This window comes from Bacillus rossius, chromosome 1 (assembly GCF_032445375.1).
Source record: "Bacillus rossius redtenbacheri isolate Brsri chromosome 1, Brsri_v3, whole genome shotgun sequence".
NCBI classification, from domain to species: Eukaryota; Metazoa; Arthropoda; class Insecta; order Phasmatodea; family Bacillidae; genus Bacillus; species Bacillus rossius.
Window position 1 is genome coordinate 291,370,424 of NC_086330.1, and position 20,862 is coordinate 291,391,285.

The 20,862-nt window shown below is 35.1% G+C and overlaps 1 protein-coding gene across 3 annotated transcripts in view; it reads left to right on the forward strand.

Moving 5' to 3' along the window:
• Positions 1–214: 214 nt before the first annotated feature.
• The window catches only part of LOC134527737 (transcriptional adapter 1-like), a 140,480-nt gene continuing 119,832 nt past the window's right edge, over positions 215–20,862 (forward strand). Inside the window, exons 1-2 of one of the 3 annotated variants that reach the window (XM_063360663.1) lie at positions 365–440; positions 6,221–6,308. Coding sequence is in view for 1 of the 3 variants with exons in the window: in XM_063360661.1 (XP_063216731.1) it covers positions 376–440 (65 nt within the window). In the remaining 2 variants the exon portion in view is untranslated. The other 2 variants (XM_063360661.1, XM_063360662.1) reach the window with 2 other exon arrangements.

Here is a 20,862-nt window from a genome sequence, read left to right on the forward strand (position 1 = left end):
TTGCTTCCCGCGATTTCCTCCCTAGTTCCTTCCCAAGCGCCTTCATTTCCGCCTCTACAGAAAAATCGGTCGATCCATCTAGTAAAAGTTGACAGTACTTTTTGTATAGAAAGCCAAGTATATTTTTAAATATTGTAGTAATAACACTTTATTTTATTTTTGTTAATAAAGAGTTCTGCATTTAAAATGTTTAGGGAGGATGTTTTTGTCTAGAGTTTTTTCTTCGAAACCATGATGGTTGATTACTGTATTTATTTTGTTTTTGTTTAGCTTATTCATATGGAAGTTGACCGAGGTGTGAAGTTAATTTTTTTTACGGTTACCGGAAAAAAAACAGAAACATCATCTTTTAAATATATAATTTAAGTAAATACAATGTCAGATGAAGTGAGCGAAGCTCGTAAGAGACTTATTGAAGCACTTGGGGACAATGAAAAATGGTAATTTGTTGTGTACATATGTTTTTTAAAAGTCTGCAAAAATAATTTACACCATATACGAAAACTTATTTTTTTAAGATGATAAAGCATGATAGTATAGAGTAGTATTATCAATAGTGGGTCGACAGTGAATTTATAGATGATTTTTGCAGTAAAAATACGTAAACATTTGCTTCGTGCGTCTTGTGCGCTGTTAATCAATCCTTTGGCACTAGTCAATGCACTGCTGACCCCTCGTTTTCCAATGCTACAATGTCTATTTTATGTAATACTTGACAAATGTGCTACCGTGGAGAAATATGTTTATAAAAATTGTGGAAAGGGTATGCAATTAACTAATAATTCATTATGTCAACAAGCGGTTAGGTTAGGTAAGGTACATTTTATATATTAAAAATCACAACACGGTGGATTGGTTAGCTACATTAAAAATACTTTGAAGCAATTTTGATAATGTCACCAACATGCCAGCGTTGACCACCATTACATTGTCTCTGGACAAGCACGGAAATATGGAGGTTTTGGACGAGGAGGATGCAAGTGTTTGTTTTGCACAAACTAGGCCTATGTTTCTTTATCAAACTTGCTTGGGGTATCGTATTTGATACTTCAGCCCAACTTATACTAGTATAAAATATGATACCGAAGATATTTTTCCCACTGTATTATGTTCTATAATCCTGCTCGGTCTGGTATATTTTGTGATGCTATTTTATAAATTCAATTTTAACATCTCAGGTATCATAGAGTATACTACAGCCTTACCTATTTTAGTATGTAATACAATATCATTCATATTATATTTATGGTATTGTATTCTATAACTTACAGTTCCTCACGGTTTAGTATATTTGGCGATACCACATTTGTTTAGTTTAATTATTTTTACTATATTATAAACTTATCAGGTATTGTAAAGTTTACTTCAGCCCTACCTATTCTAGTATTGTACATGATACCGAAAATATATTATGTACAATATTTTAATTTCCAGAAATAAAATCTTGTGCAAAACAAACATTTGAATCTTTAGCGTCCAAAATGCCCATTAAGGTAAGTGAGGTAGTAGTTGACCCCTTAAGTGAAAAATTTCCTTGTAGCTGCTATATATTAATAACTATTAGCTACTGACTCAGACTTATTAGCTTAAATGTATTACTATACTTCCATCTAGCACACATTTCATCAATATTTTGAAATAAATTAATTTTCTATTTAATGTGGCTTTATTCTGAAATCAATGATTTGTGTTAATAATTGACCATCTGCAAAAGTCAAATCACTAGTAGTTGACCACTTTTTGTTTTAGTTGTTGGCCATATTCTCGAAATTAAAATAATGATGGCAATAATGCATTTTAATTAATATTTTGGTAAATATGTAGAGTAGCGGTATATGCGAAAAAAAATGGTAAAAATCCGAAAATACTTTTATTATATGCTCTTTCACTTCCTCTTTTTCAAAACAATGGGCGGAGATTAGAAATTCCAAATACTTTAGGAGATATTGAATTTTTTAATTTTCATAGTTCGGCGATATTTGTTAAAAAAATTTAAAAATTCTGAAAATACTTTTATTCTATGCTCTTTAACTTCCTCTTTTCATTAAACCCGGTGGAGATAAGAAATTCCAAATAATTTAGGAGATTTCGAATTTTTAAATTTTCATCACAATACCTTGCATTCATGCGGCCACCATTGTTTCTTGTTTACGAGTATGATTTTTTTTTTTTTCGCGACGTAGGTGAATGACTACATCATTTTCTACTAATGGCAAAGAAATTGTACCCGCCTCTAACTTAGGTGAGTTTTTAACGTTTCAAATTTTAATGTTTTATTTTTGTTATTTGGATTTGTTGCGCAAGAAATAAGTAAAAAAAATATAATTACGTGAGTTCCTACTGTTCATTCTTTGTCCCGGTTTGTTTGGTCAGGTCAGTTACATTATAAATACTTTTAATAAACAACCATTGAAATGAATTCACATTATTTTTAATGTCCGCTTAGTTTGAAAGTATTTTTAATGTAACTGACCTGACCTAATCGACCATTTTAGTTCCTACTGTTCAGTGTTCATCCTTTGTCACCGGTTTGTTTGGTCAGGTCAGTTACATTATAAATATTTTAAAACTAAACACCCATTAAAATTAATTCACACTATTTTTCATGTCGGCTTAGTTTGAAAGTATTAATAATGTAACTGACCTGACCTAATCGACCATTTTATTAATTACGCATTCACGAACACACGGCAAAATAACAAAAATTGCGACATTCCAATGGTTGCACAGGTCTTGTATTGCAAAATTAAAAAAATTGATATCTCCTGAATTATTTGGAATTTCTTATCTCCGCCGGTTGTTTTGAAAAGAGGAAGTGAAAGAGCATATAATAAAACTATTTTCGGATTTTTAGAATTTTTTTTCGCATATACCGTTACTCTACATATTTACCAATATTTTAATGCAATAAGATATTCTGTAAAATTCTAAAGACACACATCATATTAGCTGTAAGTGTAAGATACATAAACATAAATCATTACATTAAGTAAGTCACTCAAATATTACACATGATGAGCGCACAAGATTTTTTCTGTTGCCACAAATACACAAGTTTAATTTCGTTGTTATATCACACAGAAATTGTAAGGTCAGAGAGTTAGGTGGATCTCTAAGTAAACACACATTCTTACAATTTACGAAATACTGAGTAAGTATTCATTTCTGGAATAAGGTACGAACCGCAATGGGTAGGTACACAACTTTGGACGGTTAATTTTACGTTTTATCTGTTGGCTCGTATAAATAAGCTTATCTTCCTTGACAGGCCACCGGTAAGTAGAAATACCACTCTGAACCATGGTAGCTATCTCAAAGACATCATCAATAACTTCCATTATTTTCCCTGGGTAATATTTCCCCTCATACTCCACTATTACAAAATCATCCTTTTCAATGGTACCTGGCTCATCTTCATTATAGGAATCTTCATTCCAGTCTGAACCTTCACCATCGCTGTCATCAGGAATAGAAATTGATGACTCTGTATCAAAATCTTCATAATAGGTTTGTTTCTTGGCATGTTGGTTTCTTTCCTTTCTGGTTTATTTTTATTTTCTCTTTGTTGTGTTTCATTTTTTCTTCTTTCTTTCTTTCCCTTTCAGCTTCTCTTTCTCTTTTGAGTTTTTCTAGTTCTTTTTTCTTAATCTTGTTTTCAAAATACTTTTTTTGTCCAAGTTACCCTGACACTATTGCAGGTAGTCTTTCTTTTGGTTTTTTTCTTTTGTGTTTTTTTCTTGCCAACAAGAGGACAGAATAAGTATTTCTTAAATGGAGATGGTATGTTTGACAATACCGGTCTTACTGTGGTGTCAAAATCTTTATTGTCTTCAGATAGACAAGACAGTACATTTGATGGCCCTGGTATACTAGGATTATTGTGTTCTTTAACCTCAAGAGTTTTTACATTTGATGGTTCTGGTACAGCAGCATCTTGATACTCTTCAGGAAAAGGGTTGTATATCTTTATGTCAATCATCATACGCTGAACACTATCTTGCAGTTGCTTGACGGTTATGGGGAACCCAGCTTCTGCCATTTTCAGCACCCAGTTAGCTAGAATGGTTTCCTCTTCATGACTTAATATAGTTTTGGGTCCCATTTTTCTTCCAATGGGTGATTTACCTTCTATTTTATATTTAAGAGTAATCCTTGGCACACCATACTTCTTAGCTGCTGTGTGGACAGGTGTCTTGTTAATTCTTACATCATTTATGGCTTCCCTCGTCGCCTCTTCTGTGTAATGTCGAAAAATGCCTTTTATGGGTGGCATTCTAGATCTGTAATGATATATACAAAACATTTATTTAGAAGTTGACACACCAATGTTCTGGTAGTTGACCACCTGGTCATCTATTGGAAAAACCTAACTCATTGTGTTAATAACAGTATTAAATGTTGTGGAAAAATACAAAACAACAAATGGGACAATATTGATATTTTTAAACAAAAAAAGGAATAACTTAGTAATTGACCACCTTGGTTAATTACTGAAAATTTTCTTATTTTTGTTTCATTATTTGACCACCCCCTAGCAATATTATGGTGAACAGTAAACAAACAGTAAACTACATAAAATCAATATAGAACATTACTTTTTAAAGTGAGTACTATGAAAAATATTATTAAAAAGGTACTTGCAGTTTTATAAACCCTTATTGTCAAGGTCTCCTTAGCAAATTCCCTAAAAAAGTTTCAGAAATAAGACGACATAACCACTCACCAACATTGACTGTCCACCATCGAAAGGCGGGTACAGACTAGAACATTTTAGCGAACAGAACAGCGAACAGTGTTCGACACATTTTACGAACAGTGTTCAGATTTCGAAAGAACCTTGTTTGCGAACATTGTTCGAGGTGTGTTCCCTGTGACCCATTCCGTACTTAGCAGTGGCACGATGAGTACACAGGCGCAAGTAGCAGCAGCTGTATATATTTACATTCACTATGCGGTTAAAAAGCGAAGGAAATCTCGCCGTTGGTGGATTACAAAACTGTATGAAAGTAGGACAACATATAGTGGCTCGAACTTGTTGGCAGACTTAAGTTTTCAGTCAGTCAGTGGTCTTTACAAGAACTTTACAAGAATGCACCCATCAGATTTTGAGTGGTTGATCAATTTGATAGGAGCGAAAATTGGTAAGAGAGATACGTCGTTCAGAAAAGCAATTCCAATTACAGAAAGACTGGCATTGACATTACGTTTTTTAGCAACTGGTGATTCGTATACCAGCCTTCAGTATGTATTTAAAATTTCAAAACAGACTATCAGCACAGTTATTCCTGAAGTGTGTTCTGCTCTCATCGAAGGACTTGAGGATTACATTAAGGTAAGTATTGACTTATTCTGCGGTACTGTGTAATTGAAAGATTTATTAACGTAATTTTCTACATTTATTTATAAGAAATGACAAAGTTGTTTACACTGTGTTACAAATCATTAGGAGCACTGTAATTAAAACAAAAATATTTTATAAGAGATCGTGAATAATGAAATCATCATCATCAGACGTCAAGGTAGGTGATCCTGCTGAAGGACACGGGGTTGTAGGGTTGGACAATACAGTGTTTGACTGCATGACAGAGTTGTCCGATGGAAAATGACATGGATAGTGTGGTTGTATAAAATTCTGAGTGTTATTGTAGAAACCCCTGTTAGCGCGAAGGAAAATACCCATAATGTCATTTTCAATTGTACATCTAGTATCAACGTTGTACTGTCTCAACTTAGATGCGACCAAATTTCCAAAATGTTGGCACTCATCGTTAAGCTGACTCGCGGTGGACGACAATATATGAAAGGCTTTGTCCAGACGTGCATCTTCGACTCGCTGCTTCTTCTTTTTCGGTACAGTTTCCTGTGCTGATTCTCCAACTGCACCACATTCTACGTCTCTCTCTTCGCTTTCTACTCGCATCTGAAAAATGTCATAATAAGTAATTATAAATAAATTATCGTTTGAGCCAAATAATGTTTCACTGGTTTTATAGCTACATCGTTTAAATTGTTATTACACCACACAACAGTAATTCTTGCATTTTGCAAAATTTCAAGTCAAATACGTGTGTATAATAATGTTTCTGCGTCCCCTTCATTGGACTAGTTGCCACTGAGTTAGGCAGAAACATAAACATGTAAATGAAATAAATGGGATAAATGTCAAAGGAGAATTATAACAACCGGTCGTTACATGTGGTTCTGAATATATCTGTTACAGATTCCTACTACTGAAGAAGAATGGGCGGCAGTAGCAAGAGAATTTGAAAGCAAGTGGCATTTCCCACATTGTGTAGGCGCGCTCGACGGTAAACACGTATTACAGTCACCTATGAATAGTGGAAGCGAGTACATAAACTACAAAGGATTTTTCATATAGTACTTTTTGCTTTGGTAGATGCCAATTACAATTTCTTATTTGTAGATGTGGGATGCCAAGGCCGAATATCGGATGGTGGCGTATTTGCAAATTCTGAGCTGGGCAAAAGGATTGCATCGAACTCATTGCATCTTCCTCCCGCCGCCCCATTGAGGAACAGAAACACAGATATCCCATATTTTTTTATTGGGGATGAAGCATTTCCTTTGTCGGGCAACCTTATGAAGGTATATGCTGGTTATCATCGTAAAGGGACAAAGGAACGGATTTTTAACTACAGGTTGTGCAGTACTCGCAGGGTTGTGGAAAACGTGTTCGGCATTGCATCTTCAGTTTTTCGCGTGCTGAGGAAACCTCTTCTCTTAGAACCACAAAATGCTGAGCGAGTTGTAATGACTGTTGCCTTGCTTCACAATTTCTTGAGAAAAAGACCAGAATCTGCTACAGTTTACACACCCCCGGGAACATTTGATAATGAAGAAGCGGGAGACGTAATACACGGGCGTTGGAGGGATGATGGTACAGATATGGGTTCGTTGTTGCCAGTTACAAGGGTTCCCCGCAGATCAAAGAATGCGGTACTTGACGTAAGGGAAGAGTTGGCGGAGTATTTTACACGAGAAGGGAAAGTAACGTGGCAAGATGAATATGCTTAGTATGAACGTTTGGTACCAAGCAACTTGTACTTACCGTCGAAATTGTTTTTCTTGGTTTATTTTTGTCCAGCAAGAAACGTAGACTTTCGAAAGCGAACCAGGAACTTCTGTACATTTCGTCAGTTCCTGTAACAAATTACTGTTTGTAGAACAATTTGTGCGACTTAAAATTTTGTTTACGTAATCAAAATGTACTAATGTTTTAAAAGAATCCACTTTACAAAATAAAACTGAAATGAACCCACCTTTTCCAGTTCCAGCAGTGTCTTTCATTTTCTTCCTCTCCCTTCTTAATGCTGATAGCAAACTCTCCATTTTCTTCTTACATTCGTCCACATCTCTGTCCATTTCGGCCCCGATTTCTTCCCACGCGTCTTGTTTTCTAATTTTGTTGAAATGATTAACATTGTTTGGGTCCCATATCACTGTTTGTTGTTTATACAAATCTATCAGTTTTATTTGATTTTCCTTGGACCACTCCATTCTCATATAACAAAAGAGTCACGCACCGCTACTCACTCCGTGAAGACAACACCGCTCCACGTCGACAACTGAATGTTCGCAGGAAGTGTTCGCAGCGACGTCCAGACTGTTATCCGAGCCACGGCGAACATCCTTTGATGTGATGGGCAAAAACCGACAAATATCGGATCGCAACCGAACAAACAACCGAACATTTTTTGTTACGGGGAAATGTTCGTTTTCCCGTCCACATTGGTTGCAAACATGTTCGCGAACAATGTTCTGTCCGTTGAAATGTTCTAGTCTGTACCCGCCCTTAATTCCAAATGTAAACAAGTAAGAAGCACAATTATAGTACTCCAGGTAGATGGCAGGAGTGTAGTTTTCTGCAATTGTTTTAATATTTACACTAAAGTAAACCTTATTACTACAATTTTTATCCAAAATGGTCAATTACTGACACATGGTCAACTACTGCCTCACTTACCTTACTGTGTTTGCACTGTAACAATATAGGCGGGTAAAAATAACAACACCATCTTCTTAACGATGTACTGCAACTATGTTTGTTTCAGCCCCGATTAAGTAATTATTTATTTTAATTTATATTTATTTGTTCCATGTATATAATTTTATTAGTTGAAAACTATTTGTACAATTTGATGTGTATGTCTATGTGATTGGAACTGGACAAAAACGAACGTTGAGACTAACAATTGCAAGGACCCCTCTAGGAGCAATTGACATTTAAATGGTAAACTGTTAATTTGACACCGTTTCTATTAATAAAAAATGTTATTTCTGTATTTATTTATTCTAATTTAATGTAAGATTTTGTGTTCCGCGCTATTGTTGCGCGTGGTTTTAATGTGTTTGATTTAAAATAATGTAACTGTCTTTGGTTATCGGCCAATCAGGAGCCGTATTTTAAATCTGGCATGCATTGTTAAGATGACTTAAATTAAGAAGGTTTTAAGAGAATGTAATGGCCTACTAATGGATGAACACATACAAGATATCGACGGAATTTTATCCTGAAAAATAGCTAGAAGAAATAGGCATCCGAACTAAAGGATGGTATAAAAGTATTGTTGAAACGTAAGTGAGTATTATTAGGGTTTTATTCAAAAGGATATAGTTATTAGGAGTAAAAAAAATACGTGAGTAAGAAATGACTGAGTCTGTTGCCCCATTTCACTAGTACGAATCACGTATCACACCCGTACCTAGTTATTCTGCGGCCCAATTCCAAGAGAAACATTGATAAACGGAAATATTGTAAAAATTAACTAAGTGAACTTAATTTGACACGTTATTTTAACACACAACTGTCATCACCCAGTGGTCTGGGTGAGAGCATCAGAGCTCTACCGACCTAAGTTATTTTATCTATCCGAGGTAAAAACTTATGTAAACCCTATTTATAAACTGAACCTGTGTATGAGATTTTCGAACCCGAACAAAAGAGACACTTGATTAGTTAATGAATGTGCGCATCGTCACTCCAGACATTTTTTTTAAATATATATGTGTTCTGCAGTGCCAACAATGGTTAGGATTTTTTGGAAGTAATAAATAATTTATTTTTTTAAGATAAACCTGAGATATTTTCATTAATAAATAATTAAAATTACCATGTTGTGTTTTGTATGATATTGTAATCTACCTATCACCAACTGTATCCATACCTACGAATTACATATGTATACTACCTATTTATGTGTTAACAGCAGTCAAGCTAGTAGTAACTGCACATAATTAAATACCTAACCGTGGCCTAGAAGGAATAGCACATATATAAACTGACTTTCTCAACTAGTGGAGCCCTTTAGCTAGTAGGAGCTCTACAACGACTTCATCAATATCCCTACCATATTGATGTAAATATATACATTTTTTAAATCCAGCTTGAACCAGTACGGAGAAGGGTCAAGGTGCTGTAACCACTCTCTCGTGTTGGGCCTTTTCCCTATTCCCCCTTTTCCCTCCACAGCTATGGTAGACCAGAGCCCAACCTTTTGAAGCTCTACAAAGATGAAGGCTTAACACTTGCCATCACCCTTTAGCATGTGCATGTGCCAACAAGATTTATTCCTATTCCAAGGAAGTCACTAGTGTAGGAGGGAAAAGGGGGAAGGGAAATACACCACTCTGAGAAACAGATTTCTGCTACTCGGCGTGCTGTTCAAGCGATGCACTTCCCATTTGGTTACTGGTTCAACTTGACCTCCATTCACCAAACCATTCACTTTGTTTTTTAGTACTTTTATGATTGCAAAATAACTTACCTGAGGAAAATGAGCAGTTTTTGCACTATCTAAGAAATTTCATAATTCGATTTTATGAACAAAATTATAAATTTTATCAAGGACAAAAATGTTATCATGTAACATTACAAATGAAGCACAACATACAGCTCACCTTATACCGCATACAAAATGCGCATAAAACACTACTATAAATCACAAATATAAAAAAAAAACTTTTACCTTTAAGACGACAATCTTTTACTGTTAATATTAATTACTCTTATGTATGCTAAATTTATCTCTAAGAATTTTACCATTCTACCATTTAATTGATTCTACAAGATGTCCCATAAGTCAGGGTGCATAGGGAAAAACAAAATTTACAAAATGTGTTCGAAATGTTGACCATTCTGTTCAATGCAAAGGCGCAGTCTTTTCACCCAGTCGTGGATAACACGGCGAATGGTATCTGGCGTGATCTGTGAACAGGCTGCAATTATCCGCTCGCGCAGATGTGCACAGGATCGAATCTTCTCTGCGTAAACCAAGGATTTCAGGTGGCCCCACAGTAAAAAGTCTAAAGGCGTAAGGTCTGGGCTTCGTGCTGGCCATTCCACTGCTCCCCGACGTCCCAGCCAATGTTCAGGAAATTGCTCATCAAGCCAGTGTCTAACTGCCAAGCTGTAATGGGCAGGAGCCCCGTCCTGTTGGAACCATGTCGGAAATTCCCCCCCTTAGTTCAGGACACTTGGTAATGCTTCATCACGAAGCATGTCCAGGTATGCGACACCTGTCACGGTCGTCTGGAAGAAGAAAGGGCCAATGATCCGATCCTTCCATAGCCCGCACCATACCATGATGCGTTCAGTGCCCTGTTATTTTGCTGGGTCCATCCAATGAGGGTTTTTGTCAGACCAGTAACGCGTGTTTTGCCGATTAACTTCACCAGAGACGTAAAAATTTGCCTCGTCACTGAACAGAATTGTGCTTGGGAAGACGGGATCCATAGCACATTTATCCACGGCCCACTCACAGAATTCAATTCGACGATCTGGATCATCTTCGCTTAACTTCTGCAGAAGTTGAAGTTTGTACGGGTGCCATTTATGCGCTTGTAAAATTCTGTGGATGCTGCTTTTGGAAACATTCGTTTCAGTGGCCATTCGCCGCAGAGATTTCTTGGGACTTCTTACGAAGTTGCCAAGAATTGCTATTGATGTTGTTTCGTCAGTCAATCATCGTGGGGCACCACTGTGAGGTTTATCTTATATGGAACCTGTTTCCTTAAATTTTTTCACAAATTTCTGCACGCACGAGAATTTGATCGGTGGTCGTTCGGGGTTCAGTCTGTTAAATTCTGCAGCTACGTCCCTAAAACTTCTTCCCCCGCACAAGAAGATGATCTGAATACGTTCTTCTTTGCTCAAACCCATCTACTATTGGTCAGTCTGCAACAAACAAACAAATATCATGTTTCTCCTATGTACCCTGACTTATGGGACATTCTGTATATTGCGAAACACAAACCGTCTCTTTCTAGGTCACTACTATAAAGTACAAAACAACCACACATTCTTTCTCTATATTGTACAGTTATATTTATTGAACATAAATAAACACAACCTTGCATTTCTCCCGTGACTACTACACAGAGTACCGTAAATTTCCTAAAAACTTTTTACTACCTGCTAAATACTTATTGTTACATATTTATTCACTACATAAAGATATTTTGTTCCACTAATTAGTTTGCTCCAAAACCACTAATATATTAATCAAAAACTCAAACTCGCACTATCTTTTGTTTTTATTTCACGATATTTAGTTATGCCATTATTACATACTATATTTTCCTTTGTTCCTCCATTCAAGTTTGTCATCATTAGCCACCTTCCATGATGATATAATATTCCCCTACATTCTTTCCAACCATCATGTAGTGAACTTGACCCAAAAAAATTAAGTATGCAGCTTCATTTTTCTGGTTTTACCAAATTTTATATTAAAATGTGTTCTTTCAATAATTAGGGGTTCTGCACTGTGACTCAGTTCTGTTTCTTTTAGCTTTCCCCTTAGGTCCTTCTCACCTCTCACTTTCAATACCTTCCCCTCAAGCCTTTTCCACTCCCACTCTGTCCACACCTGAAATTATTGCTTTTACTCTTGTGTTCATCTTTACTCTCTCTGTATCTACAACGCATGGTTCCTCCTTCCTCTGTACCCACCTATCTGCAACCTATCTCTCAGTTTCGCCCATTAGCCCTTTCCCTTTATCACCTTAAACAGTTTCACCAGCCTTTCCACCACAAGCTTATCATTACAATCAATATATCTTTCACCACCACCAGTTCATCATGCTACCATCTGAGGCATTATGAGTGCGTGAGACCAGAAACTGACATTTCTACAACAGATAAGTGGGTACACAGACAAATATACATTGTAGTACATTGTGTGTTGTGTTGCAAACAGAAGGCTTGATTTTTTTGGTGTTCGACAGGAGGGTCAAGCTCCCCACTTATTAAATCAGAACATGAATTTAAATTAAATTAAATTTTTTATTTTATTTGAAGTTGAAAATAAATGTATTCAACTAATTATTTGGTGAAAGTACAAATAATTTTCTTATATTGTGTTACAATGAGCAGATTCCCCTAATATTTCTACCTTAAGCAACACTTGAGACTTATTTAAATTATATATCAAAGAAGATACAGCAATGTTGCTTCACACCCTAATTTATGTTTCCTGTTTAAACATTTAAGATCTATTATATTCACAGTTCGAGTGAAATCATTATGGTTTTAAATTTAACTGCAAATTCCTCCTTTATAGTCGTGTATAGATGTTAGTAGGATGGTGTAAATCAAAGGTAAAACTTTCAAAGTTTTTACACTTTCATGCAATGTAGATTAATTTAAAATATGTCCAAATGTTGCAAAATACTCTAAGCAACATGTCGTGATATTTTTAATGAAATAAAGTAATAGATATGTATAGTATGTAATAATAGTATGATAGATTTTCTTTTTGTTTTCGAAAATTTTATTTCTGATTCAACCCAACTCAGATTTATGCCTTCTTACTCTAGATGTTACTACATGATCTATAAATATAATTTTTTTACTAATTAGTAATTACTAACTTAAGTTAACATGACAAACATGAATAATTTTTCAATAAAGCACATTAAAAAATTTGTTTTCTACTCTTCACTTAAAAATTTTTGTTATATATATCTAGTATTTTATAATGTGTTAAGTAGCTTAAATATGTTTATGGGTGAATCTCAGATTACAGGCCATTTTACTGTGCTGTTTTTTTATTTTCACATAGAGTTTTAAAAATTAAAAAAATATGAGCTCCTACTCAGAGGTAGATGAAGAGATGTATCCTGTGAGCAGAGCTGAAAATGTAAAATTTCAACTTTTTTAAAGACTTCAAAATTCAAGCAACCATGCTAATGACAAAAGCATCCATGCTAATGACATATGACACCATGCAAATGATTAAGCATACAAAAAGTGTAGACAGTAAGTAGGCAATTCTGTCCACATAAAATACATAGATAAATAAAATTTAAAAAGAAACCTGTTAATTTATTATTTTAATATTAAATAACAATTAAGCTTATTGAGAAGAAAAACAAAGTCACAAAATGTACGGTTTCCATACACCTTTATGAAACAATTACTATGCCATTGATCTTCAAACTTTCTTACACATTTAGGGTTCAAAAAATTAAAAAAGCCATTTACTTTGAATCAAATATTTGATGAAGGAAAACAATAGTTCACATAATGTTACAAGTAAACACCATTTTAACTGTGTAATTTGGTATTGAAATTTGAAAAAAAATACAAAGTTTACTTATTTTAAAATAACATGCATATTTAAACATTAAAATTATAGGCCTAGTTCACTTTGCCATAGTTATTTGAAAACAAGTAAAAATTAAAGTTCACCAACATGGTAAGGTTAAACATCACACACAATGTCATTTTACTGTAGAGATCTTTAAAAACAAAGAAAGCAGCTCTTGAGCCAGATGGTGTTGGACTGTCTATCTTCTTTACAATGTCACTCAGTCCATATGTGTGCTGGTCCTTATGGGGTCATTCCATATCAGATCACCCAACTCTAGTGTGGAATGACACCCACCAACTCAGATTTTCTTGAAACTATTTAACTGGACCACCCATCAAGTTACTGAACAACCTAAATTTTTTTCGCTGTAGAATACATAGTTTCCGAGATAAAAATTTCCAAAGTTTTGGAAAATTGTATGCAAGCGACAGTTTCAAGACACCACTTTTCAAAACTGTTATAGAAAAAAATTTGTAGCTCTATGTCTAACTTGCATATCATTACGGAATTTTTTCCACATATGAATCAAAGTATGTAGATTTCAGAAAAAAATGTTCCATAAATACTGCGTAACTCTTGACAAACATGAAAATTTAATGTTTGCTTAAGAAACAAATTTTTAAGTACAATTGCTTGGTTTTATGAGTTGGTATTATTGTAGCTGGCACAGAAGATACCACGTCAATTTTTTTAAAAATTGAACCTAAAAGAATGATCTACAAGATTGTGAAAGAAAAATTATGGTAATTTGATGGCTTATATAGCTATTTCAACTATAAATTACATCTTATAATTTAACACATACACAAACACATTGCATCACAATACAATGGAAGTAACTTCACACTTTTAATACATTACAGAAACTTTAAAATTCTTATAGTAAATGACTACTAAATTTACAAACTGTGTGAAATTAATAAAGTTTATGGCAAGAAAAGTTTAATGATAATAACTTTAAAAAGGCAAATTGGCCTTTTCAATGAGAGGAGAAAAATTTCAAATATAGAGTGTTAGTTGCCAATTAAGAAAAATAACTTATAAAATAAAGTTTTTAAACTTATGGAATAATGCTTAAAAGTACGTTTCATTTGAACTGTCGTGACTTCTTGTATTGGTGTTGTATGAAATCAACTTCTTTTTCAGAGAAGTAGTACACTCTTCCAGAACCCTTGGTGATGGGAGTACTAACAGAACAAATGATGTTGCAAAGAGGAAAGTGACAGATGTCATTCTGTGGAGGCCAGTGAAACGATGGTGCAGGGCCATAAGGGTGCATGAATTTCACTTAAACGTCACCTTCATCTTCATGTTTTGAAATAACTAAGCCGAAAAACCAGTAGGAGTCATAAATACATGCAATGTATGAGTTCGTTGATATATCTGTCATTTTGACTGTGTCAGGTAGCTGCTCTTCAGTAAAATGGTAAACAGTGCTGAATTCTTCATCAAAACTGATTCGCTTCGTTACAATCAATCTTTCAGAAACAGGGATGAAATGTTGAAAGTTGCGTGTAACTGGAATTGTTTTTGCTGTGGAGAACCTTGCATTCAGTTGCTGACATGTTTCTAACAGTGTCTATTTTTTAACCATCCAGAATTTTATGTTTTGGATTCGTTCCTCACAGAAGTTGAACACTTTTTCAGCAGAGTCTATTACATGGTGGCAGAGTTTGAGAAAGTTTTTGCAGTTTTTGTACTGTACAGCACATCCATCACTACAGTAAAGTACATTTTTTACTATTGGAAATATTTTCTTTATATACTGAGTGATTATTTTTTGTATTTCATACACAAATGCTTCATCATACTCCAAATCATCAGACAAGATGCAGATACTTGAGACGAGTAGGTCTTCTGATTGTTGGACACGTGTGTAAAGTACAACTGGGTGTAGTGAACAACTAGCATTTGTCCAGTGATACCCTTGTGCTGCATCTTGAATGATACACGTTTAGTTTTCACTAAAGTCTAGGAGAATTATAGCTTTATCCAGTTCAAGTTCCGTTTTAAATTTATTTAAAAAATTTGCCTGGGCTTTAGTTATAAATGCATCGGGCTCAAGTATTTGTAGTTTCTCAATTAAAGTTGTTACATATTCATAAAATGTCACTGTGAATTTCACCTGTTGTGTCCTGTCTGTCGACACCCATGAATTATATGAGACTTCATCTTCAGGGTCCCACTCCTCAAATTTTTCAAGTAGAAAACTATTCAAGTTTTCATTTGATGGGCATTGAGAGCAGTGTCATAGCATGCAGTCACTGTTATCTTTAGAACACACTAAATAACCAATCAAATCCTGGTATGTCTTCTATATGACAAACATGAAGCAGAAGAATTACATTTTGATGGATTGTGCAAACACAAACAGAATTTGTGCCAGAAGACCCTGCTAAAACACACAATTTTGGGCGCAACATGCAAAATTTCGAAATACCAACTTTAATGTTGGGATATTCAAATTTGAAAGCAGAATACAGTTCGCTTAAATTTATAAGTATTAATTGCTTTTGTGCATGTTAATTTTTCGACATACTCAGTGTCCTTTTTGCCTGGCATGATTCGCGAATATCCGTCACTTTGGATAAAGTTTGTCACCGTTTAAAGTGTGTGTTTATCTAGTGTTTTTCCTTTTCTTGGTTCGGGTAAAGCCATAAGTCCTTTATCTTTCAGAAGGTTTCTTGCTTGACGAACAGCATACTCACTCACATGGAACTGTACCATGATTTTTTTTTGCTCCATGAAGCAGGAGCAAGCGTTAAAAGTTGTATCTTTTCTCGCCGCGTGATAGGAGTTCCTAGTTTTGCTTTAAGTAAACCTACAAGCACATCCATATCATTCACTTTTTGTTCTATACTTTTGGCAGTTTTTTGATGTCATTGACAGATGGAGACAATTTTGTTCCCATAACTCTGCTAACTTTACTTTTTAAAGTGGAATATGCTGACTCAACCTTTCTTTTTGCGTATGTAGGTTTTCTGTGTGATGAAATGGAATGAAGTTTCAATGGAGACTCTCCTAATTCTGCAAATGATGTATTAATTGTTTCTAATGTCTCCTCTTTTGAAATTGATGTTTGTAAATTTCTAATACTGTGATTACTGTCACTATCTGAATCCACCTCTTGGTCATATTCATTTTTAAAATCTGTACCTGAAAGCGAAAAGGATGGAAGTCACAGAAACATATTTTTTCACTAGAGGAAGAAAACCTAAAACCAAGCCACTAATTACAACACAGTAACTGTAAAATAAGGAAATGAGTTACATCATGGGGTTATATAAGGTAATAATATATTTTACTTGCTCAAAACTGCTGTTTCAGTTATTAAAACAGTTTTATTATTATTATTCATTTGATATTGTTTGTGAATTTGGATTTCCATCCTTAGTAACCTCTAATAAGAGAATGTAAATAATGGTTGTCCATAGTTTGATAATCCTGATTCGATCACCATGGCTAGTAGGTATAATAATAATATTACAACCAATTTCGGGTAGCAAATATAAGTTATTGTTCTTAATACATGGAAATAAAAATTATAGATAATAGAATTGCAATCAATTTATATACAAATATTAAGTACATACAATTTTTTACACCTTGTATCATATTGTTCAATAATCACTTTTAAAACCATACCACTGACTGATGTTGCTGATCACAGTGCGGGTAGATGCTAATATCAGTCATGCTCATCCTCTTCTTCAATGAAAACATTATCAGAAACGAGACCAGAGTGGGGGATGTTCCTATAAAAGTCATGATAGACTCTACTTACCCATTTCATAAGTACCTGCAAGTCTGCATATTTCTGGTCTGTTATTGCTTTTGGTTTTGTTCATACACATTTCAAACTAGCAGGAAACTCGACAGTTTGCTTGCGGACATATCTTTTTAAGTCGAGTATTGTAATCAGTCTCAGCAAAGCACATAACCATATTAAAGTTTCGGTTCTGCCCTCCACAGTTGTCAGACCATATTGTAATCTCTTCTGTGGAGCTTTCAAGGTTATCTTCAACCCATTTAATGATGCACGATGCCATTTCATTCCCTCCTCGCGCAGCAAGTGTTTCATCCCATAGCATACAGTATGATTTTCTATCAGTGGCATTGAATATGGTAAAATTGAAGGTCCACAATTTTCTGAGATAAAATGACTGATTATTTGTTAGATAAGGTGTAGGAAGACATTTCTGAAGATCCACCATAAGGACTATTCTGTTGGGAGATGATCTTGATTCTTCCTTGTCCTTGGCTTTCAAATTGTACTGTATACTAGCTTCTTCTTGATGAGCAGTAAGTTCAACAGTAAACGTATCTTTGTCTTGTTGAGATTCAGAATTCCTAATATTATTTTGTAAAGCATCACACGTGTCATTACTGGGTAAATGAAATCCAAGATTGTACTCAGTATTCAATACTCTTCTATAAATGCTTTCTCATGCACAAAATTCAATATCCTCGCCCCATTTACTTTTGTATAGACTGTACATCTTACTGATTGATAGATCAGAACCTAAGTATTTCTTGCTTGATCTTTCTCGGGAATAATGGCATTCATATGTTGGGAAGCTTTCGATATGTCTAGGAATCATGTTTTTAGTTTCATCTAGTGTTCTATTTTGACCACCGTGTCTTTTACACTTATGGTGAATAATGCCTCCTGGGTTTTCTGCTTCTGCACAGTTTGTATCAATTTTTCTGTTATAGTTAGTGTACTCTTAAACATTTTTTTGCAAACACATATGCTTTTCCCACGTACACAAAGTGAAAATGTATAGGAATGCTTTCGCCGGCTCTCTTGGTTGTTGTTACGGGGGCGATATTTCGCAATAGGCTTTACTGCAATATTTATGGCAAAATATTGTTTTTTCTGTTCCCATGTCATGTTAGGATTCCAAAATACTTTGTGGATTTCGCCTCTGTCTTTCTCTTCTATGTTGTTATAACATTTCTTTTTACAATTACAAGGCTGGCCAAGAACTTTGCTTGGAACAATCTTTCCAGATCGGGATGTATATTCATCTCCACCAGCTCGTTTTTTTCTTGCAAATGTTTCTTTTCCAATTTTATGGGTGTCTGGAACATTTTCTTCCACGTTTGATTCAAGTGCTGCTGTATCATCCTCAAGAAGTAGCATTTCTTCCTGAGTGGGTGACGTCAATTTAGTGTGTGCAGGGTGTCTACTGACCCTGGAAAACCTGGAAAACCTGGAAATATCAGGGAATTTTGTAATCAGGGAATAATCAGGGAAAAATCAGGGAATTTTTTTAAAAATCAGGGAATTTTTGTTTGGTAGTTTGTAGTTGGCAATACGTTTTTTGTTTATTGATCAGCTTGCATTGACGTGGCATCATGTGTATCCCCTCCCATTTTTATTATTGAATGGCAAATAACGAACAGTTCCCACGTCCATTTTCTTTTATTTACCATCGGATTCGGAAGTGGCATCAAATCACGTGATACAAACTGGTTCAAGATGGTCTGTTATCCTGCTGACGTGACGTGCTGCAGCATGTGCTTCCCACGTTCAGATTATACCGACAAGTGCATTAAATTTTAAGTATCTATGGATGCCCTCAACGTAAACTGGACATTGTTGTTAGCTTTGAAAATACATATCACAGACACTTTTTGTGAAGATTTGCCATCGTTGCTAGAAATTGGTAGCTGTGGGCTTCATACGGTCCATGGTGCTTTCAAAACTGGAATTTCTGTTACACAATGGGACGTTTTTAGTTTTTTGAGGCACAGTTACTATTTGTTTATGCATGTACCTACCTGCAAGGAGGGCAGATTACATTAGAATAACTGGATCAGAGCTTTTTCCCAAGAAATGTTGTGCAATCAGATGGTTAGAAAATACTGCAGTTGCTGAGCGTGCCATGAAAACGTTACCCCACCCAAAGAAATTTGTTAGTGAAGTTTCTATTTCATCTGTCTCTTTCAATGTAGTGAAAAGTGCTCTTGAAGATAGTCTTCTAGAAGTAAAATTGACATTCTTCCACTCTTTAGCATCAGAGCTGGAATTGTTTCTCACAATGTTCCAAAGTGAAGCACCCATGGCACCTTTTCTCTATGATTCACTGGTAGACATTTTATTAGCTTTGGCAGGAAAGTTTTTGAAACCAGAAGTACTGAAGAGCTTTAGGGAGAAACGCAATGTATCTCGATTGGATGTAGATAACCAGGAAAATCTATTGACTGCTAACAATATCAAGTTGGGTTATGCAGTACGCCATGCCATCAAGAAAGAGAAAGTACCAGAAAAGTCTGTCCTGTTACAGAAAAATGATAGGACTTGTCTAAAGGTTATGGTAAAAAAACTTCAAGACAAAAGTCCCCTGAAGTACAATATTACCAAGGGAATTACCTGCTTATGTCCGTCTGTGGCTTTAAATTCGGGTGTGAGGAAACAGCGTGTGAAGTACAGTTTAGAATGTTGTCTTCAAGACAGGTGGCTATCAGGACAAGAAGCTGATAACATTGAATGATTATATCAGTTGGTATGTTCCTCGCAAGATTCTGCAGCACTGTTCTCGTCTTTTTCTTGATCACTTGTGGATGCTCATTCTTAAGGCACATACAGTAGCTGCCAAAACAGGCCTTCTAAAGTTTGTGAGGATGGTGTTGGTACTTTCCCATGGAAATGCATCATTGGAAAGAGGATTTTCAGTGAATTCTAATCAGCTGACTGAAAACTTGCAGGAAGAAATACTGATCGCACAAAGACAGATGTATGACTTTGTTCAACGTTCTGGAGGTGTAGAGCATGTTGATATCACCAAGTCCATGTTACAGTATGTAAGAAATGCTAGTTGTAGGTGTAAGGAAGCCCTGCAAACAAAACAAAAAGAAAAGGAAGCTACAGACAAGAAGAAGGCAGAAAAAAGAAGAGTTGAAGAGGAGATCAAGGCATTGCAGTTGAAGAAGGCTCGAATGTTGGATTTGGCTCGTTCTGAAGTAAGTGCAATAGACGCAAAAGTTGAGTCACTGCGAAATTGATTGGAGCTTCCTTTTACTAATGTTTTTTTGCAAAAGGAAGTGTGTGAAATATTTGTAGCAGCATGTTTTATTTGCCATCAATTGAGTCACTTTGGCCACGTTTGGAAGAAGGTAATTTTTTTACTAATTTAAGTAAGTTGAAATACTTTGAAACCCGTCAATGTAATATTATGCAGTTTTTTTTAGTTTCTTGGAATGTCGTAATTGTGTTAAAGAAAACCTGGAAAAATTCAGTTTT